General features: G+C 40.8%; 1 protein-coding gene across 1 annotated transcript; it reads left to right on the top strand.

Moving 5' to 3' along the window:
* Positions 1-1,896: 1,896 nt before the first annotated feature.
* Positions 1,897-9,740, top strand: LOC110837136 (4-vinylanisole receptor). Its single transcript, XM_022078979.2, has 8 exons — positions 1,897-2,346; positions 2,891-3,124; positions 4,781-5,016; positions 6,201-6,413; positions 6,537-6,636; positions 7,235-7,339; positions 8,196-8,351; positions 8,836-9,740. Exons 1-8 carry the CDS (start codon positions 2,026-2,028, stop codon positions 8,890-8,892), a joined length of 1,422 nt encoding a protein of 473 aa, XP_021934671.2. The 5' UTR covers positions 1,897-2,025; the 3' UTR covers positions 8,893-9,740.
* The last annotated feature ends 8,021 nt before the right edge of the window (positions 9,741-17,761 follow it).

The raw sequence follows: 17,761 nt of genomic DNA on the forward strand, positions 1-17,761 counted from the left end.
TCAAGTTATACATAGTATATAATCTACATCTAAAATAAATTAAATAAATTACATTACTGATTATTCAGTGTTTATCATAAAATAATATTTTTTTAAAAACATTTCACGTACCCCCTAAGATGTCTTCGCGTACCCCCAGATATAATTTCTCTTCAACTTTGTACCCCCCAAAGTTGTTGGTGTATAATTAAAGTTATACATAATATATAATCTACCTCTAATATTAATTAAATTACATTACTGATTATTCAGTGTTTATCATAAAATAATATATATATTTTTAAATTTCACGTACCCCCTAAGATGTCTTCGCGTACCCCCGGGGCTACGCGTACCCCAGGTTGAATACCACTGGTGTAATGGTCGGTAAGCAATGACCAGTGCAATATTATCCACGCATCAAAGTTGGGGCGTGGCTTTCAAAGGTTTTAGCCAAATTCCGAGGCAGGGGTCGTGAACATTTAGGCAATCGAGATTTTATATCTTCCATCACGAACGTTCACAAATCGCAACGGGGCACACGCATGCAAAAATGGTCTCATATTTTGATTGAAAGGTCACACAGACCCTTCGCCCACAAATCTACACTTTATCGTGTCTCTTCCAAATTGCCTTCGCGAAAAGTTTTTGTCCGTTTATGGAGTACTATTGAAAAGTGAAAGAATTCATTGGCGGGTTCAGTTGCCCTCGTGATTTTCACCTCGTCAACAGAAATCAAATCCAGTGCGAAACAGTTTTAATATAAAACTGAGCGCAATTGAATGTAGTAATAGGTTGAGCCATTTGTGGTACAGAAATTCTAATTAGAAAGAAATAATGCTACATGAACATGTGGCACGTATGAATAATGAAAGGTTCCTTGTAGTTATGGAGGTAACGCCACTAGAATTACATAGAAGCTTGCGAGAAGGAATGGGCAAAGATCATTAGTAGAAAATAACTTTAGAAACGAAATATGACGTCATTTGTTATGAAACCGGATACACAGAATGTCCCAAAAAGTTGTATAAACACGTGCAGTGGATTTGCGTTGCTCGAATCTCAATCGACCATCCGAAATTTTGCGTAACTGAATTATGTTAAGTGTAGATCACATTAGTTTACTCTCGTAAACAATGCACAGAGATCGATAACAAGGTTAATATTCCGTATTAAAATGTGTATATATCTGTTTTTACAACCTATATATGCATATGTTAATTCGTATCCGTATATATTCACACATGTTCAGTACATTCGTGTAGGTAGACCTTATGTATCTACTGAGGTCTATAATTCTTATTTGGAACCTTTGAGTAACTATCTAAAGACATTAAACATGAAAAGAATGGTTCTGTAAAGCAGTGGTATTCAACCTGGGGTACGCGTACCCCCGGGGGTACGCGAAGACATCTTAAGGGTTACGTGAAATTTAAAAAAAAAAAAAATATTTTATGATAAACACTGAATAATCAGTAATGTAATTTATTTAATTTATTTTAGATGTAGATTATATACAATGTATAACTTGAAATATACGCCAACAACTTTGGGGGTACAAAGTTGAAGAGAAATTATATCTGGGGGTACGCGAACATAAAAGGTTGAATACCACTGCTTTATACAGTAAAATGGCAGTTATGATTATATTTTGCCAACTTCACTCACAGTTTCAGCTGAGATTCGTTCGGTTTAATTTCTGAGGCCACATAGACAGTGTTCTCACTGAGTGACTTTCAGGTTCTCACGGAGGTGACTATGAAGATGACTGTCTTCTGAGGTGATGACGTAAAGTGCCATCGAAGCTTCGACCTTGTCCTTCCCTCTCCTATGTCTTCACCCACCATTTCGAGTTTTACTTATTCACCGCCCTGACGATGGAGGCAATAATCACCTCCGAAACATCGGTCAGTTCCTCTCAACGTCTCAGAGGGCAGGCATCTTCATTGTGTTAACTTCATTCTCGTGAAGATTGCGAAGGACAGAATGTTTGCCTCTCTCGTTCCTCAGTTAAATTTAAATACTTTCTGTAATCGGTAATTTTAGATGTCCAGAGGAGAACTGTCGACGTCTCTTCCGGCGTACCAACCGGTGAACCACGACTTCTTGGCGATCAACGTGAAGGTAATGTACCTTGTGGGTCAGTGGAACGGTTACTGGCAGGACAAGCGAAATTGGCGCTACTCGGCGTACTTGGGGTACGCCGTGTTCATGATCCTCGTCATGACAGTCCATTTCATCTCTGAGGTTCTGGAGCTCTACGTCAGCTGGGGAGACTTCACCAACTTCGCCAGCACCGCCTGGTTCGCCAACAACTACGGCGCTACTATCATCAAGCAAGTCTTCATCTTGGCTCAGGCGGATCGGGTACGTCTTTTTTTCGTCAATCCAGGAACATTTTGATTTGGAAGCTCCATGAGGAGAAACTGAAAAAGTCAAGAAGTCCTTTCATTATATTCCCACCAGGAATCTGAACAACTCCGCGGAGTCCTGTCTGAGCAACTCACAGTCATTCATCTGGTCAGACATTTCCCACTTTTAAAAATTTAAATGTTTTTGATCATGTTTACGAGCCAGATAAGTCAAGTCTACTCCACGCCCTATTTCTAATAGATTCACTTAATATTATCCTTCCATCAATGCCTAGGTTCTAGGTCTCCCAAATTTTCTCTTTCCTTCAGGTAGTCCGAATAACATTTGTGTGCTTTTCTACACACATAATTTGTTTTTCCATGCGTCAAATGTCCTCCTCTCTTATCTACCATGTTTCATTACCACAATAATATTTTCTAAGAGTATAAATTATTACGCTTGTCAGCCTTCGAATTTGTGTTCCGATCGACTCTCCCGACCTCAGTTGTCGGTTCAGGCTTAAAATAACCCAAAAGTAGCCCACAAAAATCTTCTGCAGATTCAGAGCGTGACCCAGCGGCTGAGAGGTGGCGTACTGTCGAGCGGGTTGCGGTGGTCTAAGGAGCAGGACGAAATCGCCCGAAACACGAACCGGAAGACAAGGTTCTTGTCCATCGCGTACTACGCCATAGCAGTGAGCTCTTGCACGGGTCTAATCGTCATCAGCCTCCGCACGAGCTATCGTCAGCTGTCGGGAGCCGCCAATCTCACCGAAGTGGGCGCCGACACAATGGTAAATGTCTTCTGCATAGATTATTTGGCGTCGAGCAAGGTTAACAGAATGATGATAATTTGGGTTCTGGCTCTGTGTGGACTCATTGGCAGATGCCAACGTATCTGTAGGGCAATTAGTGTGACCAAATAAAGACTGTTCACATGTGTGGAGTATGTGAACGGCAGGCTTTGAACCTGTTGGGGCCTGCATGGCCTGAAGAGAAAATTCTGATTTAAGTAGGCATAGGCGGTGCCCGAATTTATAACTTGTGTTGGGCAAGGCCGTGGTCTAGGCAACACGGAGATTTCCTCCGTGGCATCCCATTCACACACAGAAGAAGGCAATGGCAAACCACTTCTGGATCATCTGCCAAGAACGTATATGAACAGGTCCCAGTCCGAGAAAAGGATGGAATGATCCTGTTCATATGGACCTGTCGTCAGACAGAACACTAAATAATAATAAGATGAGGTGGTCTAGCGGTTAGAACGCTGGCCTTGTAATCCTGGGGTCTCGGGTTCGATTCCCGGCGGTGCCCGAATTTATAACTTGTGTTGGGCAAGGCCGTGGTCTAGGCAACACGGAGATTTCCTCCGTGGCATCCCATTCACACACAGAAGAAGGCAATGGCAAACCACTTCTGGATCATCTGCCAAGAACGTATATGAACAGGTCCCAGTCCGAGAAAAGGATGGAATGATCCTGTTCATATGGACCTGTCGTCAGACAGAACACTAAATAATAATAAGATGAGGTGGTCTAGCGGTTAGAACGCTGGCCTTGTAATCCTGGGGTCTCGGGTTCGATTCCCGGCGGTGCCCGAATTTATAACTTGTGTCGGGCAAGGCCGTGGTCTAGGCAACACGGAGTTTTCCTTCGTGGCATCCCAACAATTACTCCATTCACACACAGAAGAAGGCAATGGCAAACCACTTCTGGATCATCTGCCAAGAACGTATATGAACAGGTCCCAGTCCGAGAAAAGGATGGAATGATCCTGTTCATATGGACCTGTCGTCAGACAGAACACTAAATAATAATAAGATGAGGTGGTCTAGCGGTTAGAACGCTGGCCTTGTAATCCTGGGGTCTCGGGTTCGATTCCCGGCGGTGCCCGAATTTATAACTTGTGTCGGGCAAGGCCGTGGTCTAGGCAACACGGAGTTTTCCTTCGTGGCATCCCAACAATTACTCCATTCACACACAGAAGAAGGCAATGGCAAACCACTTCTGGATCATCTGCCAAGAACGTATATGAACAGGTCCCAGTCTGAGAAAAAGATGGAAGGATCCTGTTCATATGGACCTGTCGTCAGACAGAACACTAAATAAATAAATAAATAGATATATATTGAAGAAGTAGGGTTTGATATTGTTGACTGGATTAATGTGCTTCAAGAAAAAGTTCAGTGCCGAACTTCCGTTAACACGGTGAACCAAATGAGTTTACTCTTAGATTCTCAAGAAGCTCTTTACTGTGCGGAGTTAATTATCAGATTCAAAACCAAACACCTAAAAGGTAGAAAATAATGAATAAAGAAATGTAAATATCCACATAATTTTTCTTCAACTGTGATTAGTTTAATACCTGATACGAAATTCAAGTCACTTTAAGAGTGCATTTAATTGACAGCCTATGTAAGGTATGAACTGTTACAGATGAAATTGTTGCAGGAACTTCCTCTGAGGGCGTGGTTTCCCGTGGACATGCAGAATCCGCAGAACTTTTTGCTTTTATTCGGATTCCAACTTTTCATAGTGGCCGCCGGTCCGATGATAAACATTGGAACAGATACGTTTATTACGGGCCTCATAATCCACGCGTGCGGTGAGTTCCGCGTTCTGAAGAAGTCACTGAGGAACCTGAAGCAGCGGGCACGGCAGCTACTACAGGAGGACACCGGCTGCAGGTAGCAACTGTCCCGAGCATTTCATAGTCGAGCGGACTGAGTACCCGTCTGTCTGTCTGCATTTTCAATGAATCAATTGTTTGTCGAGTTGAGTTCTTTGTATTTAAGACTGTGTTTGTCTAGCCAAAGGTTTCTGTCGCCCAGAGCTCTAATACAAGTAGCTCTATAGTAGCCGTCACCAAATTGTATATTTCAAGGTCACAGCGAAATCGTAGAACGTCGCAACACGAACAATGGATCAGACAAGTGAATGCAGTTCAGAGTTTGCTGTAGCAAAGCTGTGCTGTTGACACAGACAGAAGTACTAATGTGACCTTGAAGCATACAATTTGGCGACGGCTACCATAGTGGCGCTATTATTTTAAAATGAAACAGTGTTTATTTTTATAACTACAAAACTACTGCCCTCTTCCCTATTTCTAGTTGCATGTTACCGACGTCATCTAGTGGAACGGCTTTAAAAATACTTACCGTGTCTAACATTTCGGCAGTTTTGTATTGATGAAATTGTCCTTTGTGGTAAAGATGTTCGTCTGCATTCGTAAGACAGTAGAGAAAAACTGAAATAAAAGGGCACTAAGTCCACTGTTTATAGACTTCCAAGGAAACTTGTGGTTCAATTAGGAGACAATAGTATACACATTTTTCATTAAACTTGGCATGTCCATGAAATTAATTAGGCTAATTAAAATATATTTAAACGAAATTTTCTCCATGCAGTTATTTATAGACGCCAGCAATGATAGGAAATATAACAGTTTAATTCCGGAGCAATTAACATCAAAATTAAATTAAAATTAAATTATTTGGTTATTCCGTCAAATCACAATGTATTTAAAATAAGATAATTAAAATAATTAAAATATCATTCTGTGTTCTATATCGAATAATCGATTTACAATTATTCGATATGGAACACAGAATGATATTTTAATTATTTTAATTATCTTATTTTAAATACATTGTGATTTGACGGAATAACCAAATGATTTAATTTTAATTTAATAAATCACAATATGACGCAACTACACTATCTTATCAAAATTAAAGTCGATAATAATTAATATATGTTCTGCATACGATGGGTATTTAGTTTTTAAATATTTGTGCATTCTGGATTAATTCTGTCTCATCCGGGTACAAAACATTAAAAATCCCTCCCAATGATTATTTTATTACCGCAGGAAGACAACGTCGAACTGTAAAATATCTCTATCGAGTGTGGCAGTTCCGGAAAGTACAAACCACACTGATAACCACTTCAAGAGAGCAAAGTTTTGTCCAGAAGCCACAGAACCAGCGCATGAGAACGGCTTTCTGAATGCAAAGGCCGACGTGGACTCGAAGGTTCACAAAGCCCTCGTGGAGTGCGTACGTCATCACCAACAACTGCTCCTGTAAGTAATCACCACTGTTCTTCTGCCTGTCTAAATTATTTTTATTTTACGTATAAATATTGCAGGTAACATGTGACATGAATATGAATTACATCTCTCATATTATTTTACAGTTTTCTTCAGATTTGTTTCAGATTTGGAAGACATGTTCAGTTCCATGATGTTTTTTCAGTTCTTATCAATATCTCTGAGGATCTGTCTCATCATATTCCACATTACGATGGTAAATATTTTTATTTTCTCTCCTGATATCAGCGTAACTTACTCGATCTCTGAGACGCAACTATTTATAGTTCAGTTCATTAGAACTTGCTTTATGTTTCACGATTTAGGTACATTTGTCGTCTTTAGATTGTAATAATTATCTGAAATTTTAACTACATTATCTGTGCAGAAGATTGTCTTCTCTTACGTTAGTCTCGTAGAAATTGAACGACCTGAAACGTTGATGAATTTTTACAAAACTAGATGGCTCGTCATCCCAGAAGATGATCACGGACGTGAGAATCTGAAATTTCATATTATCTATGTTTCTGGTCTGCCAAATGAGCGTAATTTAAAGACCATGAAATAGAATGAAAACTTAACATTCTCCAAACATAATTTCTACCTCAGCCAGTTATCGTGGCCATCGGGGTTTCGTCTGAGCTAACCTGCGTATGTATACAACCCCCGTGACCGAAAATCATTGTGGTTCCAGGGTACAGGAACCCCTAAAAACGCAGAGAGAAATATAAAGACATAGAAATTATTTGATGAAAATTGGATGTTTGAACAGGTGTTGAGGAATCACAGAACTGAACAGAACTTTTCTCTTCTAGTCGGACGATGAAGGTTTGGTGCAACTGACATACTTGCAGATACTCTGCGTCTCTTTCCTTCAGGGGCTGCCTTTTTGCTGGTACGGCAGCGAACTAACTTACCAGGTGAATGACTTCAGACGCCATGATACTTAAATTTTATGATTGTCCCTCAGTGGGAATATAATTTTGTGACGTAGCATATGTACAACTCCCGTTTGGTACTCGATTCTAGTCCTGACTACATTATTCTGATGATAGATAAAGAGACACATGTCTCTTCATTAACCAATCTCTAACATCCACAACCTCGACCCTAGATGGGGAAACAGCTGTCAGTTTCACACGCCTGGAGAAAATTCTCTTTTACCCGTTGGACAGTATACTAGGCGGGCTCCAGAACCATCTGGTAGAGATTGAGAAGAAAAGAAATCTCTACCCATGCCAGGAATTGAATCGCGGTCATGGAACCTGTAGTGAGTCACTTCTGTGACTGAATATCCCTGTTCACGCCCCGATGACGTTAACTGCTCTCCTTACACTTTTATCGCGCTGATTAATTTCGGAGTAGCTCTGCAGATTAAGTTCTGTCGTCTTTAAGAAGGTTAAATCGTGTACTGCTGTATGGAGGGATCAGGGTAATGGACGATTTCTTACACACTGCTCGTGTTTTTGAAAACACTGCACGTAAAATAAGAATTTTTAGTGAGATTTGAGGTTTTCTTGTCGATTGTGGTCTTCCAGGTTGTGATGTCATGTGAGTCAATGCGTTCCTCCGAAAGGTTTTAAAAACACCTACACGACCTCAAGGCGTTACAACCCGGGAGACTCTCGTTCCCTGCTTAGTTAATATCTTCCTTTTTCTGCATTTTCTAGAAATGTTAAAGACTCAATAAAAGAATTATAGTAACGAGAAATGCGTGGAGTCTAAGATGGTCAATCTAAGTCTTGTTATGGGCTCCCAATATGCATTGATTTACAGAGCGAATGTGTGGCTCGCGCCATGTACGAGACGCCGTGGTTGGAAGGACCACTCAAGTTCCGACGATCTCTCACGATAATAGTCACCCGCGCCCAAGCCCCTCTCCGGCTCACAGGAGGGAAAATCTACGTTATGTCCCTGGAAACATTCCAAGCTGTAAGTAGCCAATGTATTGTCTTCCTGACGTTGTGGGTGGAGCAGACAGCCTCCAGTCAGACGGTAGCTCTAAATATATTGAATTAACATTTGCGGACAGACGATAAATAATTGGATAAGAACCCATTTCCGTAAAAAAAATTTGAATGTTACATAATTTTGTATATATGTCGGACATGATCAGAAAATGTTAAGTGCGGAGAAAGACATCTTCAAAGAGTTAACCGTAGAAAAAAAAATAATTCGGCTCAGAATAGAATCCGGTGGCGGGCTCTTGCGAATAATCCACAAACCATCGTTTTACATTTATGAAACTTTTTGATTATCTGAATTACCATCAGGTTCTCAATAAAAAAAAGACCCTGCTTCGTCGAGTTATTTAGTTATATTCTTTAAACTTCGCTGTTATTTTCCTTGTAAGTGTCTCTGAATGAAATATAATGTTGCTTATGTGCTCTGAACTATCATCTTGTTCGTCCTGCAGATGATCTACGCGTCATTCTCTTTCTTCAAGTTGCTTCAACAACTCAGTGTTTCGTAGGCGCTACCAGTGGCTGCATCGGCGGAAGATACCGCGTAAATGTCCTTCTGCTGTCCCCTCTTTGACTTTCTTGTGACAGAATTCTTTTAAAGTGCTTTAACAACCGAAGTTCCTCTTTATATCCTGCTTTGAATACTTTGTTAGATGGGAAATGACTCGCAAACCCGGGACCGGCTTGTTGACTTCTTAAGGATTCTGAAGGTGAACCACTATAACCATACTCTTCAGAGAACAGCTGTTATTAATGATTATTATAAATTTAAATAATCCTTTTATATTTTGTAGCCGTCAACAAATTGGATGTCTCAAGGCTACAGCAAAATTGTACAACGTTGTAACACAAACGGGCGAGTGAAGACAGCTCGGTAGTCGCAGAGTAGCGTTGACTTAGAACCAAACGTTAACGCGGGGGTGTCCTTGAAGCATGCAGTTTTGTGACGCCTACTATAGCAACTGCCTAATAATAATTTACTGTTTGAAGGCTTTGCACCAATAGATTTTTACCAGCAATAAATGAACACAGAGAAAAGTTTGTTATGAAAAATCACGAAAACCTAATTTGAAGAATATATGTACTCAAATTTGGAGTACGTATTTCCGTCCGTATTAAGTGTTAAGTGCTTTACTCTTCATTGACACTCAGGCTAATGAGTTTGCTATAGTCCTAGAAAACAATAGTCCTTAAACAGGCCAATTACATCGGAGTGACCAGGAGTAAACACAGCGAAGTACGAGCAATTATAATTCCACTGTACTGTCACTTATTACACGGCTTCACTTGTATTCACTTCATCACTGCGGCGTTCCACCGGAATCCATTAGAACAAGTTGATTCAAAACTACTTTGTATACGCAAACTTGTGCATTTTACTGTTGAAAATATATGTTTTGATGGATTTAAAAGGATACAAATCAGATTGAAATAATAAAATAAAAAATACGATAAAATATTAAATTATTTTTTAATCTATATTATCAGTGTCTTAGAAGCCACGGTGGTCTAGCGGTTAGAACGCTGGCCTTGTAATCCTAGGGTCTCGGTTTCGATTCCCGGCGGTGCCTGAATTTATAACTTGTGTTGGGCAAGGCCGTGGTCTAGGCAACACGGAGTTTTCCTCCGGGGGCTTCCCCGGTTTCTCCGTGGCATCCCAACAATTACTCCATTCACACACAGAAGAAGGCAATGGCAAACCACTTCTGGATCATCTGCCAAGAACGTATATGAACAGGTCCCAGTTCGAGAAAAGGATGGAAGGATCCTGTTCATATGGACCTGTCGTCAGACAGAACACTAAATAATAATAATAATAATCAGTGTCTTAATTATGTGGTTGTATGTGCCTGTTTTCGACTTTACTTCGTTAAGGTTTTTATTGTGTGTGTTTTGTTTTTGTACGGTGTTATATTCAACAAAACAAAACACGACATATTAACATTAGAAAAGTGGGACGGCTTTTATTATGCAAAATATTGGAGCTTGAATGTTGGTATTATTGCGTGGCAGTTAAAACACGATGTTCAATGCGATGCCAGTGAAATGATGCTATAATGCAATAGTACACCAAAATAATAAACATCTGGTGAAGTTGTGTAAGACGAAAGAGTATGGCGGAATTATAATTATGCGACAACATATTACAATACAATCCGTGACATACAAATTATTCATAATTATATTGTTACGAAGGGGGTTGACAAAGTGTCTCTGAAATTGGGGCCTCTAACACTCCATTTTTCCGAGCCCCCAGTTAATACCTGAGTGAATACGAGGTGCGATCGGAAATTTTCCAGACTGCGCGTATAAAAACCCGTACACTTATCTCAGGTATTAAATTCATCCATCACCCTCGAAGTAGTTCCCCTGGGAGTGAACACAACGATCCCAGCGCCGCTGCCAAGCCTGGAAGCATCCCTGGAAATCTTTCTTTGTCAGCCTGTCAAGCACCATCTGCGATTCTGCCTGAATCTCTTCTATCGTCTCAAATCTCCTTCCCTTTAGCTGAATTTTCATCTTTGGGAAGAGGAAGAAGTCACACGGAGCTTAGAAAGGAAGTTGGGGTCGGTTCTTGCAAGATCTTTGAGCTCCTGACAAACGAGAAGTCGATTCTGCTTCTGGTCCTCAGACAGGATGCGTCGCATGTGGAGTTCTTCCTTTAGAATCAGCTGACAGGTCCCATAGCCTATCCCAACAATGTCGCACAAGTCGTTGATGGTACGACGTCGATCTTCGTGAATGGCCTGCCGAATCTTCGTAACATTTTCGGGCGTTGTGCTCGAAGATGGTCGTCCAGAACGCTCGTCATCATCGACAGAGGTTCGGCCATTTTTAAAACGTGAATGCCACACAAAAGTTTGTGCACGACCCATTGCGGACTCCCCAAATGCTTGCTTTAGCATTTCATAGGTTTCCGTAGCCGTTTTGGCGAGTCTTTGGCAAGAGATTCAGGCAGAATCGCAGATGCTGCTTGACAGGCTGACAAAGAAAGATTTCCAGGGATGCTTCCAGGCTTGGCAGCGGCGCTGGGATCGTTGTGTTCACTCCCAGGGGAACTACTTCGAGGGTGATGGATGAATTTAATACCTGAGATAAGTGTATGGGTTTTTATACACGCAGTCTGGAAACCTTTCGATCGCACCTCGTATAGAGCAGCAGTAGGATTTTGTGTACCACAAATTCCACATGGACTCTCCTGAGCGCGAACCCGGGCCTTCGTGTTAAGAAACCGGCGATGTACACCTGAATGGATTAAATGCGTTACTCAGATATACGGGATGCTGCACTGACCATTGTCTAGTGATTACAAAATAAGAGAAATTATTATTGTAATCGGCTGACAACTTGATCTGTGGAAATTAACAGCGATTATACTGGTAACTGAGAACGCATTTGACTGTGGACTGGACCGTATGACCTGATTTGCCATCCAGAACTCAAAACTGAGGCAAATGTTTTCAGCAAGGCGCGACCGTTCCGAGCCTCACGTGGCAAGTATTTTGCTCACGGTTGTACCGCTGACATGAAAACGCTCTCTCCATTCTCATGAAGTGTAAATTGACTTTTTGTTCTTCCTGTCGTTACGAATTCAAAATTAATTAACTGTGAAGAACGTTCTCGACTACTGTACGTGCTGATGAAATAATACCAATGTTTTCATGTCAGGTAATAGGTAACGAAAACACACGATGGCTTCGTTAAATGTTGCGAAGATTTCTGCATTGGACCAATTTCTATTAAAGGATAAAATTTAAAGTTAAACTTCTACGTACACAAATTTGTAAGTGGAAAACATGACCAAATGATGTGGCTAAAATAATGTCACGTCGCGTATTAAAACATAAGGCTTAGGTATTCAGGGAGTCCAAGAACACTACGTCCAGGTATACAAGAAATTCAAAGCTGTTTTTTTTTGTATACGGAAGTTTATGAACGTCGTCACAAAAACTTAGCATTGAGTCCTGTTTCTTTTATAATTACCACGTTGTTCATTACAGAGAAGAATTAATAGGAACAAAAAGTTTATTTTCGCTCGAGGCTCCAATATTTACAATTTTTGCTATTCGTTATCAATTACGGAACGTCGCACTATGTTCTAGAGACACCAATTTCAACTTTCTGTCCGAAGAACGGCTGTCATAATTGAGCTTTTTCGTGGTTTTCCTCAAAATTTCCAGCTAAAATCTGGGATAGTACATTAAATGAGCCACGACCACTTCCTTCTTAATCCTGTCCAGTTTATCATAAATTAATTACTGTGTTCTTTGAAGCTATGTAGTCTGGGCGATTGAAATAGTTTTTAAACAAACCAAAAATACAACGAAATCGATGTCAGTTACCGCCGCTAAAAATTCTGGGGACAGAACAAAAACATTTTCAGAGCTTCTTCGTTTTTATTTATTTAAAGACACTTTTTCGGTAACTCAAACTGTACAACGTCGTATATGAAATCTAAAAGTTCTTGACGTTGGTGAGTCATTTGAATAAAAAATTTCTTGGATATTATCCAAAGTCTAGTAAATAAAATATAAAACGTAAAACGACGTTTCGGAGATGGGGCTCTATCTCTGTCTTCAGGTTCCTACTCAGTTGGGCCCACTAGATAGAGCTAATCCCTATCTATGGTCCGGAGATAGGGATTAGCTCTATCTAGTGGGCCCAACTGAGTAGGAACCTAAAGACGGAGATAGAGCCCCATCTCCGAAACGTCGTTTTACGTTTTATATTTACTAGACGATGGATAATATCCAAGAAAATTTTTATTCAAATATACAGCGTCGAATGAGAGGATGATAGTTAATAATGAATTCAAAATGAATGTGGAAGGAAACGATCTTAAGCTAATTTAAGTTACTATCCCGGCATTTTCATGGAGGGATTGGGGAAAACCACAAAAAACCTCAGCCAGGAATACGAAGCAGGAGTGCTAACCACTCGACCCATTCTTCTTGTAGCCCTATCAAATGTCAGTGCGCTCCAACACGAGTTTATGTTAACTGGTTATTGTCTTGCATGTTGTAGCCATTATAAATCGTAATATACGAGGTGCGATCGGAAAGTTTCCAGACTGCGCGTATAAAAACCCGTACACTTATCTCAGGTATTAAATTCATCCATCACCCTCGAAGTAGTTCCCCTGGGAGTGAACACAACGATCCCAGCGCCGCTGCCAAACCTGGAAGCATCCCTGGAAATCTTTCTTTGTCAGCCTGTCAAGCACCATCTGCGATTCTGCCTGAATCTCTTCTATCGTCTCAAATCTCCTTCCCTTTAGCTGAATTTTCATCTTTGGGAAGAGGAAGAAGTCACACGGAGCTTAGAAAGGAAGTTGGAGTCGGTTCTTGCAAGATCTTTGAGCTCCTGACAAACGAGAAGTCGATTCTGCTTCTGGTCCTCAGACAGGATGCGTCGCATGTGGAGTTCTTCCTTTAGAATCAGCTGACAGGTCCCATAGCCTATCCCAACAATGTCGCACAAGTCGTTGATGGTACGACGTCGATCTTCGTGAATGGCCTGCCGAATCTTCGTAACATTTTCGGGCGTTGTGCTCGAAGATGGTCGTCCAGAACGCTCGTCATCATCGACAGAGGTTCGGCCATTTTTAAAACGTGAATGCCACACAAAAGTTTGTGCACGACCCATTGCGGACTCCCCAAATGCTTGCTTTAGCATTTCATAGGTTTCCGTAGCCGTTTTGGCGAGTCTTTGGCAAAATTTGATGCACACGCCATTCCGAAATCGCAGGAGGGTCGGTGTAATGCACTACCAAAACGCCCGTAACTAAGAAACAAATGCTAATTCGATGATGCCGGCTGGCACACTGATTCACTATGAATGTAGGCCGCACCCCCCAGCGGCAGAAGCTCGTACTACATCCGGTTCGCCCTCTATTGACACAGTCTTGAAACTTTCCGATCGCACCTCGTATATGACATTTTGAGAACCGGAGGATTCTTGAGGTGCTAGGGGTCTACGTACTTGGCACACACCGTGTATCTTAGTAATTCCAAGTCAAAGAACTTCTTACATGTTGTATATGAGGATCATCTTTTCCAGCTATAAAAATTCCTTTAAGCTGTTCTGATCCCCGGCGCCTTTAATCTAGATACTGCTAAGTGAACTGATAGAAAAAAACTTGCACGAAAGACCTTCAACTGTCCATACGCCTTGTAAAATTGACACTTAATTAAATTAAATGAATTTGCTGTTCATTACGGAAGAATATTTTAAAGAAACGAGGCTTATCTAGGACTGCAGCAAGGAACAAGTTATAGGAATTCCGGACATAAAAATTGCCACACATACCGACGTGATTTACCGCGTTATTGCAGTGGCGGTTTCATACTTACGGAGAGACAGTTGAAGGTCGAGACAGCCCTAAATACAGCATTTCTCTAAAACGGTTCTTGAGATACAGCTTTCGTCGACTTGGAAAAATGTGGGTGGATTACCTTGGAAACGTGTAGCTTGCTAGTATGGATGGTAAATGCACTGTAAAACTAGAAATGAACCGAGATCCTACGTTTCTTTATTCTTGTGTTTGTTTTACGTCGTTAAATTTTGTATGTCAAATGCAGATCCTACTTTTGGGTAGCGGAACCGTGTTGAAGGGGACTGTGTTGCCTATGTTTCGGAGAACTTGATGTCTCCATCTTCAGGAGTGAAATGTGTAAAGAGGAGTCAAGCCTAAGACCCGTGGTGACTGACGGTCATTCTGTCAGCCCGCCTTAGTGTCGAGCCCCCCTTTCATGGGGTCTCAGCCAGATTTTACATTGTCTGGTGCTTTTTAATTGTCTTAGGGTGACCGCTCCGACGAGAGAGAACGGGTCTCGGATTAGATTTTCCTCTGTCAATATAATTCCACCGCAGATCCGTATTTACTTATGTACCATTTCGGGAATGGACCCCATGGCGGTCCATTTCCACAGAGACATAGATAAAAAGACGTAATGGAAATTTCTGACGAGCGTTGTTTCCTTAAAATATTATGTTTGTTTTCATTTGCGTGGTGAGGATGGCGGGAATTAGTAATACGAGGTGCGATCGGAAAGTTTCAAGACTGTGTCAATAGAGGGCGAACCGGATGTAGTACGAGCTTCTGCCGCTAGGGGGTGCGGCCTACATTCATAGTGAATCAGTGTGCCAGCCGGCATCATCGAATTAGCGTTTGTTTCTTAGTTACGGGCGTTTTGGTAGTGCATTACACCGACCCTCCTGCGATTTCGGAATGGCGTGTGCATCAAATTTTGCCAAAGACTCGCCAAAACGGCTACGGAAACCTATGAAATGCTATATTATCTGGCAACTGTCTTGTGTAACCTCTATAATTTCCAAGAATTCTAATGTCACATTTATCTGATATAACCTCAAAGTTAGTCTTGCCGTCTCCAGGTTTGTACAGCACGACACATGTATAGCCTATGGAATGTTCCGTACACAAAGCTTAGACTTGTACAGCAGACTGTGAGAGCCGTTAGTGTGTGTCTATGTGATGCAATTTAACCGGGCGACACCCAACTTGCCCCACGATCCTTGACCCGTGACCAGAACTCTCCACTGACAAGATGTATCGAAAGTGGGTTGCTATTTTCGAGCTTAATTCGTAACGTAAAGAAGAGAGCGTATTGAGAGGCGGATGTCTTGTATAACGCGATTTAAAATCTTTCGGCCTCGTATAATTAAGTGCTTATGTTACTGTGTCGACAACTGAAAGCGTGTACAAAAATGTTGTAAAGTTTGTTCCAGTAACTTATTACAATTCACGAGTGTTTCTTGTTGTTTAGTTGTCAGTATCTCATAATGTCAGAGAACGTTTCTCTGTCGAATTTTTTATATTTCTTTTTTAATTATGAGAGGTTTCAGGTTTTCGCGACTGTCATCTGAATTGTTGCGCTGTGTAGTCTAGTAGAAGTTGGCCGACGTTTCAGAGGTGCTTGTTGCCTGCATTTGACCTTGCATCTAATCTGTGGTTCAGATGTATCTCGCTCTGCTTTGCTGCTTTGTACAGCCAAAATAATACTGTATTTGAAATTGAAACTTCGATCATTAATTCTGCATTGGAACATCGAGGAAGAAGTACACTTAAAAACTGCGAACCTTTACAATAATTCTATCCACCAAAAGGTCGTGAAGAGGCGTTACTTGTGAACGGATACGTTTCTGTTAGAAGCATTGTGATGCATTTACAGTTACTTATTCTCTACCAGTTGAAGTAATCCAAAACCAACATCACTCAGGCGAGGGATTTGTAGTTGCTCAAGCGAGAAATTCTTCAGCACCTCTTATTGTCTGTATTGTCTCGAAACAGTGACTGATTTTAAATAGTTTTATCTTGAAGAAGCATCCATAAACCTTGAATGAATATCGATAAACCTTGAAGAAGTATCGATAAACCTTGAAGAAGTATCGATAAACCTTGAAGAAGCATCGATAAACCTTGAAGAAGTATCGATAAACCTTGAAGAAGTATCGATAAACCTTGAAGACGCATCGATAAACCTTGAAGAAGTATTGATAAACCTTGAAGAAGTATCGATAAACCTTGAAGAAGCATCGATAAACCTTGAAGAAGTATTGATAAACCTTGAAGAAGCATCGATAAACCTTGAAGAAGTATCGATAAACCTTGAAGAAGTATCGATAAACCTTGAAGAAATATCGATAAACCTTGAAGAAACATCGATAAACCTTGAAGAAGTATCGATAAATCTTGAAGAAGCATCGGTAGACCTTGAAGAAGTATCGATAAACCTTGAAGAAGTATCGATAAACCTTGAAGAAGCATCGATAAACCTTGAAGAAGTATCGATAAACCTTGAAGAAGTATCGATAAACCTTGAAGAAGTATCGATAAACCTTGAAGAAGTATCGATAAACCTTGAAGAAGTATCGATAAACCTTGAAGAAGTATCGATAAACCTTGAAGAAACATCGATAAACCTTGAAGAAGTATCGATAAACCTTGAAGAAGCATCGGTAGACCTTGAAGAAGTATCGATAAACCTTGAAGAAGTATCGATAAACCTTGAAGAAGTATCGATATACGGGTGGTGCAAAAAGGAAAAAGAACTGTTTTGAAACTATGAACGAAAATATCATACTGAACTCTAAGTTATGCAATACCAACTGAAAGCCGGAGAATCCTTGAGAAGCTAAAACTCGCCCAACTAGTCAAGAAATTCCCCGCGTTATATGAAGCCGCCTTCGCAAGAGTTCGCTACTAGTCCCTGTCCATAGCCAGATTAATCCAGTCCACATTATCATATCCTGTTATGTATGAGAGTCATGCCTGATAGCTTATGCAGTTATATTTTGCTTACGTTCAATATTATTCGTTTTGTGTAGTAGAACGTGACGTAGGCGCATTAATGCTGC

The sequence above is a fragment of the Zootermopsis nevadensis genome, unplaced genomic scaffold (genome assembly GCF_977971745.1).
Source record: "Zootermopsis nevadensis isolate Lab colony 2312 unplaced genomic scaffold, Znev_1.0 Znev_ptg000019l, whole genome shotgun sequence".
NCBI classification, from domain to species: domain Eukaryota; kingdom Metazoa; phylum Arthropoda; class Insecta; order Blattodea; family Termopsidae; genus Zootermopsis; species Zootermopsis nevadensis.